The 17637-nt window shown below is 32.7% G+C and overlaps 1 protein-coding gene across 1 annotated transcript; it reads right to left on the reverse strand.

The window, feature by feature from the left end:
* Window positions 1-15729: 15729 nt before the first annotated feature.
* Window positions 15730-16770, reverse strand: LOC139873664 (transcription repressor OFP3-like). Its single transcript, XM_071861606.1, has one exon. The coding sequence runs from the start codon at window positions 16757-16759 to the stop codon at window positions 15806-15808; it is 954 nt and encodes a 317-aa protein (XP_071717707.1). The 5' UTR covers window positions 16760-16770; the 3' UTR covers window positions 15730-15805.
* Window positions 16771-17637: the final 867 nt, after the last annotated feature.

A 17637-nucleotide genomic window follows, 5' to 3' on the forward strand; every position in this document is an offset into this window, starting at 1 on the left:
AATATTTGATTGATTAAAGTGGGATAAAAAGCCAAAAAGATTTTTAATTTTATTTTTACCATGTTTTTTTTTAAAATTAATATTTAAATCTTAAATTAATATTGTAAACTTTGTAAAAACAATATTTTTAAAAAAAATGTAAATATTTGAAAAATTAATATAAGTTTGGTATGAATTTATAATGTGAATTTTTAAAATTAAGTTTGGTGTGATTTTTTAATTTATAATATGAATTTTTAATTTTATGCATTTCAAATCTTAAGTTTGGTGTGAATTTTTAATATTAATTTTGAATTTTATATTTAAGTTGTGTGAATTTAAAAACAAAAATTTACTTTATCTCATTAAGTTAAAAATATGATTTTTAAATTCGTCGTAAGTTGAAGACTAGGTCTTTGAACCGAAATTGCTTTACCCGAGGGAGGGACGAGAACTTTTATTATCATTGTTTTTAATCTTATTGAATTAAAGTATGCCAAAAACATTAAAAAAACCCAAAAATCTTAGCTTTTAAAACAATCACTATAAAAAGATAAATTTTAAAATTTTGTCGAAGGACGGAGTAGGACATCGATCCGAAACGACCTCGTCCTAAATAACAAAGGAAACAAAATTTTAAAATTAAGTACTTAATTGTTTTATAAGTTAATGATTATAAAAAAAAAAAAAAAAAAATATCAAACTCCGCGAGTCGCGGAGTTTGAAGGTTTAATCCCCGCGAGTCACGGGAGGACCAATTTACAGAAAAAAAATATAACGCAAGAACTGATCAGTCCAACCCCCAACTCAAAAACACAGCGAAAAACACTCCGAAAATACACCCAAAAACACCCCCAAAATCACAATTTTTAACCGTTAATCACCAAATTTTTTTACTAAAATCATGTTGAGAAGGATGCTATCTAGGAATTACTCAAGAAAAACGGTAAATTTCTACACCTAAACACCATTTAATCCGAAATTAGTGTTCTTGAGCCATTTTTTCCCCAATTTGATTTTGATGCTTTTTAGTGTAATTATGCTTAAACTGTTTATGTATTATGCTTGTATAACCTAGATTGATGTTGTTTAACATGATTAAAAGCCTTAAACTTCAAATTTAGAATAATCTAGGGTTTGTGTTCTTGAGCAAATTTGGGGCTTTTTGATATAAACAGGTTATGGCCGATTTTTGTCATGAATTGTTGCTAAATTGAGTAGTGTAACTTGTCTAGGTAGTTAAATGATTCAAACTTTGAGCCTAAACATGATTTTGAGAATTAAAGTGGACTTTTTCAAGTCTAAAATTCATGAACTTGATTTTTGAAAGATAATGCCATTTGAGACTTGTTTAATTGCTAGTAATGATTATTTTGACATGTTATTTGAGTTGAATGATTATGAACTTGGCGAACATTTTCGTATATGCTTATTTGAAAAAGTGTAGATTTGATGAAAATATGAAAATAAGCTTAAGTTTGATATAAATTGATAATGTCATTGTAATTATTTTGATTGATGATTTTGCTGACACTAATGCATATTTGTATGCACAAAATTTGTGTTTGATGTGTTTTGCAGACTGAAAGGGGTGAATCTTCATCCCAAGCCCGCAATGCTCCTGCTGAGAATGCGGAACAACAGGAGGTGGATAACTACTACAAGCAGGATATACCTCATCCAGTCATGACCTTTTCCGATATGCACTTGGAAGAGTTGCACCCAAACCTGAGATTTGACAGACTTTGGATAGATTATCCAAAATACCAAAGGGGTTTGCATACTCTTCATTCTAAGGTTGTTGAGGTACCGAGGGTCATAGAATGGGGACCCTTAGAAGCTGTAGAATTGGCCGGGCCAATTAGGGAATTACTTGTACAGAGGTATGGTAATTCTACTTTTAATGACTGGGTACGTTTATTCACCATGCGTAGACCTGTATATAAAGTATGGTGTGAAGAATTGTTATGTAGTATAGAGTTGAATGATCGGGTAGCTAGTTTAACCGATCGTTCTTTTATTAGATTTTTGTTAGGCGGTTCGATGCGCCACATGTCTTTACTGGACATGGCTCAGGCTTTACGTATATATACGCCTGAGGAGTTAGCATCTGCCGATTGTAGAGGGTTGATACTAAACGGTAGAAAGATAGATGAAAATTTTGATACACACGGTGTGTGGAGTCAAATGACAAGCCATCACCGTTTCAAAGGGGGAAATTACTCTTATTTGGATATAGATAGAGCCGAATTAAGAGTAATTCATAGGTTTTTAGCTAATTCGATTACACAAAGGGGTAAAAACAAGGAAAAGGTAAATGAACAGGATTTATTTTACCATATGTGTATTCGAGACCCACAAAGCGTTGTAAGTATACCATATTGTGTGGGTTATTATTTATCAGCTATGGTTCGGGGGATGCGACCGCATAGCATAATAGGAGGTGGTATTTTTATTACTTTGATTGGTGAATATCTCGGTGTGGATATAAGTCGGGGGGGATTATTAGTAGAAGAACCAGAACCCCGCGATACTATAGGTTTAAATGTATACCATGGTGCGAAAGTTTTGAAGAGGCGAAATAACGCCGCAGTACGATACCATGGTAGACATCCACAGGTGGAGAGAAACCAACAGCAAGGTAATGTAGGAGGGGTGAATGAGATGCAAGAAATGCAAAGGTTTATAGCTTCTCAGGAGTACGAAAATGCTAGACAGAGAGCATTTGAAGATTGGCAAGTTCATCAGAACCAAATCATAGCTCATTGCCAACATATAGGTAGAAACTATATTCCTACACCGAAACCCATCTTCCCTCCCTGGTCTATAGAGATGCAGCCACCATATCCTATGTATGACCCTGCCGAAGCATTCTATAGCACATATGGTTATGCCTGAAACCCCTATTGGTACCAGTATCATCCCTAGTATACTTATTTTTTTTTTTTGTAATTTGTAATTATTGATACGTTTAATACTTTTGTTAATATTGTAATCATTTTTATAATTATCTAACTTTTATTCTTAGATTTTAATAATTTTTGAATGTGGGGTAATATACCAAACTTCAAAAATATGTATATATGTTTGCAGTTTATCTTATGTACACAACAGGGTAAAACAACGCATTTTCAAAGACTGGCATTAAGTTCAGCAAAAGCAACTAATTTTGACGACAAGATGCAAAATATATGTGAAATAACAACAAGACGGAATGAACAAATGATGTGCACCGTTTATCATTCAGCAAACAAACGCCAATATATTTGAAAACTTTGGTAAAAATTTAATCATTTCACACAAATCACCCTCAATAATTTAAATTGTTACTGATTTCTTGCAAATGAGGACATTGCAAGATCTTAAGTGTGGGAAGGGGTTAAATTCTTTCGGATTTTAAAATTTTTTATCTTAAACACTTGGTTACCATTAAAAATACTAGTAAAGCAGTAGTTGTATTAGAATCTAGTGCTCTCTGATAAAAAAAAGAACAGCCCTAGTCTTATATACTAACTACCCAATTCTAGTAAAATTTTTCAAAATTTTCAATTAAATGAACTCAAAATCATGTTTATACATATTTATGAACGATAAAACTAGGTTTTAACACCAAAATTATTGTTACCTCGGAAAGGACATAAATTGAGAAACAAACCAAAATGTTAAAAATTCATTTAAAATGGAATAGAGGACGATAAAAAGGAAAATAAAAGCCAAGTGTGGGAAAATTTACCAAGTTATCTTAAACATATGTCACATATATCTGTAACAAATAACTGAAAATACTTTTGCTTTGGACTAAACTAAACTGTTTTACCCGATAAAAGAAAAGAAGAGATGGATCTACACGATGAATCAATTCCATCATTAAAAGGAAGTAAAGTCTTCCGAAAAAGACACGCGCTTCTTGATTTAGGTCATGAAGTTGTCGTCCAGACCAGCTGTAGGTTGACGAAAAATCTAGAAAAGTCATCACTAAAATCAGCAGGAAATCCACGGACCTCAGCATTAAACAGGGTCGCCAAGTGGTCAGATTTATCCTAACCATGAGAAGGATTTATCTCGTACAATGGGGGGGGCACCATGCAAATTAGCTGGATAAGACTAATGAATCAGATCCCCAGAAAGGATAATCTCCTTAAAGATTAAAAATCAGCTTTTAAGACTGATATTACTCAATCCTAGAGATTGACCTTAAAGATTGAGAATTCAAACTCATGGAATTCAATGATATCTAAACTTGAGCTTGAAAAGAAAATATTTTGATCAAAATTACAAACCGATTTGTTTTCTGAAAACCCTATTTTCAATGCGTTCATTACCATTGAACGTAAAATCCTAGGAATTTACCTGGAATTCATTAGGTCACCTGAACCAAATCGGGTGTCAACGTAAGAACGGTGGTTGCATAGCATGGTCAAAGACAGGACCTTGTGCCATACCGAAAAATTATAAGGGTGAGCTTTACTATTGCTCCTACCAAGGATAGTAATTGCGTCCGACACGTTATAGACCATAATTAAAAGCATGTCAGGGGACATTGCCTTAACAGTTACTTGTTCATCGCTTTCCTTTACAATCGGACGGTAGTTTACCGAAAGGTAATATACGGGACAAGTAAACTGGACGTGTTGCTTTCCAAATACAAGGTTAGCAAGTGGGTGACACAAAACCATAAGTTTTGAACTAAAATTTTCAAATCTGAAACCCACCAAACCCACAAAAATATTTTGCAAACACCAGTAAAGGGTTATTCCGGAAAACTTATCTAGGGTAAAAACTAGATTTAATTTTCAAAAGATCAAATGTTTTCATAAAGATCCAATTTCCTTAATGGATCTAAATTTTTATAGTCATGTGGGACTGTAAACCATATCGTTACTACCATTGTTTATACCGCCGTAAAGAAATCACTGATGTACAAAGTGTGAAGAATAAAGAAGTGATTCTAGTATTTCAAGACGATATTGCTTGAGGACAAGCAACGCTCAAGTGTGGGAATATTTGATAATGCTAAAAACGAACATATATTTCATAGCATTATTCCTCAAAAAAGACAAGCTTTTAGTTGCAATTGTTCTATTTACAAGTGATATTCGTTTAAATAATAAAAGGTGAAGACAAAAGACAGATTCGACGAATTGAAGACGCAAACGACCAAAAAGCTCAAAAGTACAAAAGACAATCAAAGAGGTTCCAATTATTGATAAGAAACGTCTCGAAATTACAAGAGTACAAGATTCAAAACGCAAAGTACAAAATATAAAATTGTTCGCAAGGACGTTCGAAAATCCGGAACCGGGACCAGAGTCAACTCTCAACGCTCGACGCAACGGACTAAAAATTACAACTTAACTATGTATATAAATATAATATAATATATAATTAATTATATTAATTATATATATATTATATTTATAAATAAAAACCGTCGGCAGAGAAAGACTCCAAAGTTGTGAGCTGTAATTTCAATCTCCGCGACTCGCTGAGTTTGAAGGCAAAAATGCCGCGAGTCGCGGAGCCCCAAAAATCGAAAATCCCTATAAAGCTCGCGCATTCTGATCGTAAAAATTCACAAAATATATATCTTTTTCTTCTTCTCCTCATACGTAAAATATATATATATATATTTATAATTTATATTTTAATTTTAATTATAATTCTAATAATAAGGGTATGTTAGCGAATGTTGTAAGGGTGTAAGTCGAAATTCTGTCCGTGTAACGCTACGCTATTTTTAATCATTGTAAGTTATGTTCAACCTTTTTATATTAATGTCTCGTAGCTAAGTTATTATTATGCTTATTTAAAACGAAGTAATCATGATGTTGGGCTAATTACTAAAATTGGGTAATTGGGCTTTGTACCATAATTGGGGTTTGGACAAAAGAACGACACTTGTGGAAATTAGACTATGGGCTATTAATGGGCTTTATATTTGTTTAACTAAATGATAGTTTGTTAATGTTAATATAAAGATTTACAATTGGGCGTCCCTATAAATTACCATATACACTCAATCGGACACGATGGGCGGGGTATTTATACCAACGAATAATCGTTCATTTAACCGGACACGGGAATGGATTAATAGCCACTAGAATAATTAAAACAGGGGTGAAATTATGTACAAGGACACTTGGTATAATTGATAACAAAATATTAAAACCTTGGGTTACACTCAGTCGACATCCTGGTGTAATTATTAAACAAAGTATTAAAATCTTGTTACAGTTTAAGTCCCCAATTAGTTGGAATATTTAACTTCGGGTATAAGGATAATTTGACGAGGACACTCGCATTTTATATTTATGACTGATGGACTGTTATGGACAAAAACCAGACGGACATATTAAATAATCCAGGACAAAGGACAATTAACCCATGGGCATAAAACTAAAATCAACACGTCAAACATCATGATTACGGAAGTTTAAATAAGCATAATTCTTTTATTTCATATTTAATTTCTTTTATTTTATATTTAATTGCACTTCTAATTATCGCATTTTTATTGTTATTTTATTTAATTGCACTTTTAATTATCGTACTCTTTAATTATCGCAAGTTTACTTTATCGCACTTTTATTATTCGCAATTTCATTATCGTTATTTACTTTACGCTTTAATTTAAGTCTTGTATTTATTTTTAATATTTTACATTTGGTTTTAACTGCGACTAAAGTTTTAAAATCGACAAACCGGTCATTAAACGGTAAAAACCCCCTTTATAATAATAATATTACTTATATATATATTTGTATTTTTATAAAAGTAAACTAATATAGCGTTAAGCTTTGTTTAAAGATTTCCCTGTGGAACGAACCGGACTTACTAAAAACTACACTACTGTACGATTAGGTACACTGCCTATAAGTGTTGTAGCAAGGTTTAAGTATATCCATTCTCTAAATAAATAAATATCTTGTGTAAAATTGTATCGTATTTAATAGTATTTTCTGCTAAAATTAATAACTATTTTATATACCACTCCGCTACCACATCAATCAAGAATCAAATAAAGTGTGAATATGATGTTAAACAGAATCGTACAATTTGGTATTAATTTTCAATAATTTTTAGATCAAAACAAAAATCACAATAGTTGAAAGTGATCTAAAATCAATTCAGAATCTGTTTTGTACGTTTTTTTATATTAAATATATTAATAATTAATAAATATAAATGTATAAATAATAATACTTTTATTAATAATACTGAAAATAATAACAAACATGTTAATATCAAATATAATGATAATTATTAATAATAATGTTAATAATGATATCAATAATGATAATATTAATTATAATAATAATTATAAAGATGATAATAATATTATTAATTATGATAATAAAAGTAATGATTATTAAGGATAAAGGTAATAATAATAATACCTAATGATATTACAAGTAACAAGTAATATATAACAAGTTACATGTGTCAAATTTCATATCTATATCTTTTATATAATAATATTAATAATACAGATAATAACAATGAAAATATTACTATAACAATTATATTTAAACTTGTAATTACATTTAATATATTAATATTACAATTTATTAATTATGTGATTTTTAACATATCTTTTATATTTAATACTTATACATTTTTATATATTACAATATACCTATAATATTAATTGTATATAAAAGTCATATATATATATATATATATATATATATATATATATATATATATATATATATATATATATATTTCATTATAATTATTTTATATCTTATTTTACATATTTAACTTCAATGTTTAAATTATATTTTATTATTTCCAATTATTATTATATATATACTTACATTTATATTTACACATTTATTTACACACAATTGTTCGTGAATCGTCGGGAATAGTCACAGGTTAAATGAATCCATGTAAACAGTTCAAAAATTTTGAGACTCAACATTACAGACTTCGCCTATCGTGTCGGAAACATATAAAGATTAAGTTTAAATTTGGTCAGAAATTTCCGGGTCGTCACAGTGTTACATAAAACAGTACAAAAGAGACAACATCAGAGTTCAGCTTATAGTCAAACATATCTTCAACCTGTCCGTAGCACCTTTCTAATCAGCAGTACCTAAACCTGCAAGGGGTGGAAATGTGGGGGAATTAGCACAACCGCTAAGTGAATGGATACTATCTAACAGATCAAGCATAAGCAACTGAACATGCAAGGGTCACCAATATGCCAACGTCCTGAACTAGCATAGAACAACAACTGACAATATGAAGATCGGCGGCTTGTACGAGCACATGACTTAGCTGATCAGGCTATAGTCTACCGATAATCCGCTTTACTGAATCCACTGCATAACCGTCCAGAAGCAATACATGCGTCCTTCTATGAAATACTGAACAATCAGTAATATCATGTCCCGACCAGGCTACCATGGTCAACCTCACACAAACACTACCTTGCCGCCTCGGTGGGTTCCCAACCTTGCCGCCTCGGTTGGTGTCCAACTAACAGTGCGCACAAAAGATCACAGATAATCATCCATGAAATCGTCCTAACTAGCATGGCAATCATACAGATATAAACATAGTAATAACGAGTCTGAACAAGTAGCGTGTCAGCTACCTAATACTCTATCCGGAGATAGACCCACTCACCGAATACCAGCAACTAGCTCAGATAATCTATCACTGAGCTGCTTCCTTGTCCTTATCACCTGAACATAAGGCAAATCAAGTTAGTTTTTGTCTGTTAGCATAAAACAGCACAATACAGTGAATCAATATCAAAAGCGCCGCTAAAAAGTCTACTCAACACTTATGCATTTTCAGAATCTACATTCTGATTATCATAAGTCACGCGGACAGCATAACGGCTAGACATCAACACTTAATAAAATTTCCACTGCCTAAGACCATCGGCCGACTGACCAAGACAATCGGCCGACCGTCATCACACCATCGGGCGAGGGTCTCTTCCACCGATCGAACGTCTAATGTAATTTCACTAACCGAAGGACTTCCACCATTGGTCGATGATCAACTACCATCGGCCGGTTGTCTGTTACCATCGGTCGATGGTCAACGACCATCGGCCGAAGGTAGTTCATCAGCTGCAACAATAGCAAAGTGACAGGTTTCGAGCAAAAATCACCAAATCTCGATCTTGGACCTGTTTTTGACCTCAAAACCAACCATATTTTGTATACAAAATATTTAGAAGCATAAATCCATAAATTTTAAGCACAAACAACAACAAATTGTACCAATTTTGACATCAAAACCCACTTTCCTAGAACTTAACTAAAACACCCATTTTGACACTGATTTGATCACGAAATCAAACAAAATTTACCTTGTTAGAATCACAACAACACAAGGAACGATTTGACACTAAAATCAAGCTTCAATTCGAGATCAAATGATTTAGGGTTATTTGAAGAAGGTGAAGTTAGGTGAGAGTGAGTGAGAGGAAGGTTCAAGAAACCAAATGAAAGAAATCAGCTGGTCTTACACTTATTTTGGGGTTAAAACCCCATACCCCACAACACACGGGTATTTACCAGTTATCAGATAACTTTCGTACTTGATTTGACAACCCTAAAGGAGTCCAAATTAAATAAACGAACATGTTATGTGACCCTTGTCACAAACTGGTCTTAACCAAATAATAAAATAACACTAAATATTAAATTAAAATAAAGGCATAAATAATCACACAATTATGCCTAAGGGCAAAAATTTCATCTTACATCTAAGCCCGATCTGAGGATGTTACACACGTCTTCAAAATATTTTTCACGACAACAAAAATAGATGGGCATTGTATCCGCAACAAAAATTCAATACAATTCATTTGGACGGTATCGCTGATATTTCATCCTATTGTCAAGAAATCAAATCCCTTGCCGATCAATTGGAAAACGTTGGAGACAAGGTCAAAGAAGATCGAATTGTATTGCAATTAATTGCAGGATTAAATGACAGTTTTGATACATTGGGTACCTATTTTACGCAGATGAGTGAGCTACCTTCCTTCTGAAGCTCATTCGAAATTGATTTTGGAGGAGACACGAAAACAACACTCGACCCAAATTTCCAGTTCATCGGCTACTGGTCTTTTAGCTGCCGCTACACCTGCTCATTCACAAAATCAATGCGATTATCGGATCGCCCTAGCAACAATTTTCGATTCAAGAGTTATCGAGGACATGGTCGTGGCAATAACAATGTTAATTGGGAAAAAAACACTTGTGGCAGATGGAGTTCTTACCGTAGATACTCACCTGCTCCTTGGAACAACACTTAATCTAACTAGGATCACATCTGAGCCTAACAAGCCTATTGGGCTCACGAATAGGCCCATCATCATCTCAAAATCTTCGATGCACGCTAATCTCACTTTTTTCACGTGAATTTGCCTGAAAGACCTAGGAAATCTTAGCTATTTTTGGGGTATAGCTGTGACCTCTAATGATCATGGGTTGTTTTGAGTCAACTAAACTATGCTCAAGACATCATTGACAGGGTGAGCATGAAACATTACAACATAGTCCGAACACTGGTTGAGACAAATGGTAAGTTAAGCACATCCACTGGTGCATCTTACTCGAACCCTATTGAATTCCGAAGTCTAGCTAGTGCATTACAATATCTAACATTTACCAGACCGGGCATATGTGGTTCAACAAATATGTTTACACATGCATGATCCTAAAGATTGTCACATCCAAGCTTTACGGCGTATCTTGCGATATCTTTGTGTCACTTTAACCCACAGTTTACAACTTAAAAAGTCATCTCTTAGTTCTCTCGTTTCTTATACTTCTGCAGCTTGGGCGGATGTCCTTATACACGACGTTCCACCTCCGGCTATTGTGTTACTAATTTGGTTTCTTGGTCTGCGAAACGTCAAGCCGCTGTTTCTAGATCTAGTGTGGAGGCTGGATACAGAAGGGTAGCGAATGCAATTTCAGAATTATGTTGGCTTCGTAACATATTACTTGAGTTACATTGTCCAATATCTAAGGCAACCATTGTATTTTGTGATAATGTTAGTGCTATATTCTTGCATGGTAACCCTGTTCAATATCAACGCACAAAGCATATTGAAATGGACATTCATTTTGTTCACGAGAAGATTGCAAGGAGTCAAGTTCGATTACCTCATATTCCTACACGGTTTCAGATCGCATACATATTTACCAAGGGGTTACCTCGTGTATTATTTGAAGATTTTTGACACAGTTTAAACGTTCGTCTTCCCTTTCGCTCAAACTGAGGGGGTGTATTAGATAAGATTGTGTGTATAATCTATATATGTAACACATATCCGAGATATGTTTTATACCTTAGTTGGAATGGCATGTAAATCCTTTCCATTATTTACGATATATTGTTCAGCAATAGAATATGACATAACACATCATATATATGGAAAAATTCTTCTGTATACAACATAGATTGAATTTTAACAATCTGATACAATGAGGTTCGGGTTACATTAGGGGAAAAATGAAATCCTTTCATTTAGAGAAAAACTTATTGCCTACGCCAAAATTTCACAGTTGGGATCCGACCATCGCAGTCGAGATTGGAAGTAAGATCTTCAGCTCGACTTTCGCCTCAATTTCACGGTCAGGATGCACCTATCCTGGTCGGGATCCACCTATCCCGGTCGGTATCCACTTATCCCGGTCACCATCAGTCGCAACTCAGATTTTCTTCTTTTTTGTTTCGTTTAACATCTTCAACCCCAGCAAATCTCCCACTTTGAAGATCTTGAGTGCACCCAGAGCATATTACCAATTTGACCTTATTGAATTTACATGTCTATACCACCACGAAAGCTTATTGGGACATGCACATTGTAACCGTCAAGCTAACAGCTTTCGATAAAGAGCACTTCAACTTTTCTTGTGAAAAAACATAATCAACAATCTAAATTTGTAAACCTCTACTTCAAACATCATCACATGGCAACAAATGATTACCTAGCCATAACTCCTTTGAAAAAATACCGTCAGATAAACAACCCGGGACACGCCGCACTTTCACATCGTGGGATGAAAGGCTTTCGACACCCTTAAACTGAGCTACAATCCAATCACCATTACTAGATTGGGACCACTCCAACTCTCTATGCATCTGTAAATCATCTCATTAGAATGTGAGATAAAAGGTCGGAGTCCGACCCGACGCTAGCAACCCCATCACCCAAGTGATCCATCCGTACAAAATACCACCTACTCGATCTATCTCTCCAACAAAGAATAGACCACCCGGTAGATCAAACCCGTGGAGGCGTGGACACAACCATAAAGGTACTCATAGAACACTATATCCTTGATCTTCCACCTTACCACTTTCCCTTTCACTGTTGGAACACTGACCACATACGCACACACGAATTCAGACGAACCAAATTCTTTAACCCGAGTCAACTCCCACTGTACGTATGTAGTAATACTGGTGACTACCACAAGAATATCATGTTCCTATTCTCCAGTCAATTGCAACATAGTTGTCATTAGAGGTGATATAACCGAACTCCTGAAATCTTTAGTGGTTCTGAATCGACTAACTGCTTTAGTGACTTCAATTCTCCCACTAAATCCCGATTCTCCACTAGTTCCAATTCTTCTTGAGCTCCCACTCGACCAAGATCCCTTAACAAAATCATAAAGTTCAAGCAAGCTAGGATTTTTAGCACCTAACATCACACCTAGCCATTCCTCAATAGGAATCTTAACTATATATATGGTTCCCGTTTTAACCCCGCAATCAATGATCGGACTGCCCTTAGAAACTATCCGCTTTAGATCTCCAAACAAAACATGACACTTTTTATCATCCAACCATCCAATCGAGATCAACCTTTTCGTGAGCTTGGGTACGAATCCCACGTTTCTTAAGATCCAAATATAATCTAAGTGTTTTATAGCACGATCACCAATACCTACAATATCAAGTAAATTTCCATACGCAACTCGAACTTTACCAGAATACCACTTGAGAGTAAACATCTCGTTCATGTATGGGGACACATGATACCAGGCACCCGAATCTAAAATCCAAGTTTCATCAAGTAACTCCTCATGGCTATCAAAGCATCTTCAATCACTGTCGTTGTGTTTTCACCCGCCTTCAAACCCAGCAACTGCGATCTAACGTGACCGATTGCTGACAATTCCAATAAACAACGTTCTTTTATTTGTGATGGATCTCTCTTAGACCTTGTCCTGCTTCTACTTCTACCCTGATATCACCAGAATTACACAAATTAAACAACCTATTCCTTTGCTTATTGGGAAAAAAATGAGCAAAAGCTACTAACGGTGTGAAAAAGTTAATATGTGACGATTGCAGGTATATCTATATAGATAACAAGTCAAAAGATATAAGAAATTGAAAGATCAAAGAAATCTTTAAATTATTGAGCTAAACATTGATACAATAATAGTTATAGTTGATTTTTAATAAGTGAAAAGTTATGTGTTTAATTTGTAATAAGTTAAAGAGTTAAACATAACAATTATGGTTGATTTGTTATAAGTAAAAATATGTGGTTGACTTTTAATAAGTGGAAAGTAACTATGTTATCATTTTTTTTGTTTTAGTTTCTGTATTGTCAAGAGGGAGGATCCAAATGTCACATAATAAAGTGAGATGTCCAGGACGATTGGAATAAACCGTTTAACAAAATAGAAAAAAACTGTATATAATAATGGTAATAATAAGAATGAGTAGTTATTTAAAAGTGAAAAGTTATGTAGTTGATTTTTAATATGTGAAAATGTTAAACCATTAATAAAGTATAAAGTTGTATGTTGATTTGTAATAATAATAATAATAATAATGATAATAATAATTATTAAATAATTAATGAAATATAATAAAAATAAATAATTAGTAAAAAGTGAAAAGTTATGTGGTTGATATATAATAAGTTAAAAGTTTTATGATTGATTTAAGTAAACAGTATTGTATTGAATTGTATAAGTTCAAAAGTATAGTGTTAAATTGTAAAAGTAAAAAATGTATTATTTATAAATTTTATGTTTTAGTAAAGGTTAATAGGTTATGTAAAAAGTAAAAAGTGTTGTGTTTGAATTGTAATAGTTTAAAAGTTTGATGTTGAATTGTAAAAGTTTGAAAGTTTATTATTTATGGATTTTATGTTTTAGTTTAGTAAAAGTTATAATAATATAATATAATTATAAGTATAAGTATATTTATATTTATAATTACAATATAATAAATATTTACAACAATTTACTACTAATAATTATGATTGATCTCGACTTCAAAGAATCTTGTACTATGTAACGTATACACATTAAAGAATAATGACACCAAAATTACTTCATAAAACCAAAAAACAAAATCCAATTTGGTAAAATAAAAAATATAAAAATGTACATGCAACTCCTAAATTACACTTATCTTCTCAACTCTTGAGTAACAAGAACTTGTCAGCTTGTTGTAAATTATGTCCCCTTTTCACTTCAATTTTGTCAGAATTTTCCTTTTATAGAATGTCATCTAACTTTCAACCGTCTGACAATAGAGATTTACCTTTTATACGGTAAAATTTATACTCACTAGTCTTAATTTAATAGTGGTGTGTTTAACTTTTTTTTCTTAACTTTGATTATAAATAACTTTTTTTATATAATACATGATGAAATTTATATGAATAAATAACTTTTATATGTGGTTTCACTCGAGATAACTTTCATCAATATTATATAGTTATTTACAGTCAAAATAAAAAAAAAATCAATTCAGACTACTAAATTAAGTCGGAGGGAGTAGTACACACTCTTAACCATTAGGGTCCGTTTAGTTGACTGATTTTAATAGGATTTCAACAAAATTGGAATTGAGTTTCATTCTATTGTATTTTTGGTTTACTAAATAAAAAAGAAATTAGATTCCGTTGGAATCTTAAAATTCCACCATTTAAAAAAATTTATCATTCCTTCGATAGTGTGATGAAATTTAATTGCATTCCTATCTTCAACATTCAAAAATAAATTCTACGTTTCACATGTACGTTTCACGTTACGTTTAAGTAAGTGATGGAATATTACGATTACAACGTTTCGCGCTAACATTTCTCGTTTACGATTCACGTTTTCATTTCACAGTCTCATTTGGAGTTTTCGATTAGCATTTTCGTTTCACGTTTTCGATTCGGGTTTTCATTTTGCGTTTTCGTTTTCATTTTCGGTTTGCGTTTCGATTCACGTGTTCATTCCGTGTATTCATTCCGCGTTTCCATTTCATGTTTTCAATTCGCATTTTCGTTTCACATTTTCGTTTCGGGTTTTGTTTCCCGTTTACAATTAGCGAATATGAAAATTGTAACGCGAAGCTGAAAAATAAAACTTCAACTAAAAACCGAAATGCTAGTCAATAAATTAAAATGAAAAATGTATAACTTTATAGGTATTTTATTAATTGAATTCAGTTTCATTTCATATCAATAAAAAAATGCATTTTTCACATTTCATGTAAAAAACATTTGAATGACAAAACATTTCATTAAATTTATCTTATCAAATTCTAGTTCTTTCGCATTCCAATTTTTTTTACTTATTTCATTTTTTTTTTCAAATCATTCTTCCAACCAAACAAGACCTTAGTACAGTACAATTAATTAACTAGTAATACAACTAAGTTTTTGCCTAAAAATTTCTATCACTTTCTACAAACATATGCAAGAGCTCTAATTTATTCAGATGTACACATTCTAATCAAACTATTACGTGATCATTTCTATCTATTTTTCTGATCACCCAAGAACTTCAAACGTGTTTTATAATAATTGACAACATAAAATTCAAAGGCCCGGTAAACTAAACCAGATTTCCTCAAACGCTTTAACAATCACACCATGATACTCATTAGAATTCAAAGAAAGATAACATGCAAGTAAATCTTCTAAACCTTCTGATGATTTGCTGATGTTGTTTTCAACTATCATCTCCATCATTGATTCCTTAAAATCTTTTTGTGGATCAAAAGATGATTTCACAATTGCAAAGCTTTCTGTCAAGTTTCTTCTTTGTGCAATTCTTTTACTGACTGCAAGTTTTGGTGAATTCACTCTGATTTTAACGCCGCCGGAAACTGACTTTCTCGCCGGAATTTGGCTGACTTTTTTGCCGGAATGTGATGTTTGTTTGTTTCTTGAAATGGGTTTGGCTGGTTTTGTAACAATGGGTGTGAGCTTAATTATGTCTATTTCAGGTGACACATAATTATACACATAACTCGAATTATTGAGTTTTTTTGACTCGTTGAGATCGATTATAATATCCGAATTTGAAGAACTTACTCTACAAGTTGTGCACCATGAGGTAGTAGCGTGTCCTGAATGAGTTGACCCGGAAAAAGAACTAGTGTCATTGGTGGGAGAGTGAATAAAATCTTGTAAAGTGTGAGTTGACTCTGTGAGTTGACTAGTACTAATTGTGTGCTTTGGTGAAGGTTTATAGATGGTTTTTCTATGTGGTTTTGGCATTTTTGTTGATTTTGTTGGTGGGTCATCATCATAATGTGGGAACTTTGTTGAATTATGTAATTCTGAAATTCTTGGTGTGTAATAAAAGGAGTTTCTTGGTTGAGAAAAATGGTGGTTGTTTTGATGTGATTGTTTTGATGAAGAATAATGAGAAGATGGTGATGATTTTTTGTGATGTTTTGTGTTGGTTTTTGTTTTGCTCATGTCTTTAAGTTTGTAAAACCAAGCATTTGGTAACATATCTGATAACTTAAACTTGTGATTCCCCATGAAAATCTATCTCACTTTCTATGTGTGTGCATCTTTTTTTGAAAGAATGTGTGGGTTTCGGTTTGAGGTGGTTGAATAAATAGGTCATAGAGAAGAAGACGAGTGATATTTATATCTTATTTTATTAAAAGAAATAGGTAAGGTAATAAACAATATTCTTTCCTTTTTTTTTTCTTTTTTTTTTTGTGGCAAAATAACGAAGACTTATATAAATACGGAAAACGTTTTCGAATAGAAAACGCCTTCAACAAAAGATACAATAGAGAGAACTCCGATGAGGCTCGTAACTAGAAACCGACAAGCATACAAAGTATCTAAACCGAAACTCATCTTGAGAATACTGAACCAATAATCGAAACAAAATGGGGATAACAAATAACAAATATCTTTAATAAACACGCCGAATTTGAAGCGACCCGTCCTAATCCATAAGGACGAATACAATAACATATGGTTACATTACGAGGTTCTGACCTCTATATGATACATTTTACAAACATTGCATTCGTTTTTAAAAGACAAACTTTCATCACATCGAAAGTTGACAGGTATGCATACCATTTCAGAATATATCCAATCTATAATTGACTTAATAATAATCTTGTTGAACTCAACAACTCGAATGCAACGTCTTTTGAAATATGCCATGAATGACTCCAAATAATATCTCTAAAATGAGCAAATGCACAGCGGAAGATTTCTTTAATACCTGAGAATAAACATGCTTTAAAGTGTCAACCAAAAAGGTTGGTGAGTTCATTAGTTTACCATAAACATTCATTTCCATCATTTTAATAGCTACAAGATTTCAGATATTTAATTGTACACGTAACCCGAGTACATAATAACACGCGTAACTCGCGAATTAAAATTCATTC

Source organism: Rutidosis leptorrhynchoides, chromosome 10 (assembly GCF_046630445.1).
Source record: "Rutidosis leptorrhynchoides isolate AG116_Rl617_1_P2 chromosome 10, CSIRO_AGI_Rlap_v1, whole genome shotgun sequence".
In the NCBI taxonomy this organism is placed as follows: Eukaryota; Viridiplantae; Streptophyta; class Magnoliopsida; order Asterales; family Asteraceae; genus Rutidosis; species Rutidosis leptorrhynchoides.

Coding starts and splice junctions, on each gene's coding strand:
- LOC139873664 (XM_071861606.1), bottom strand. CDS start 16,759: ATGGGGAATCACAAGTTTAAGTTATCAGATATGTTACCAAATGCTTGG.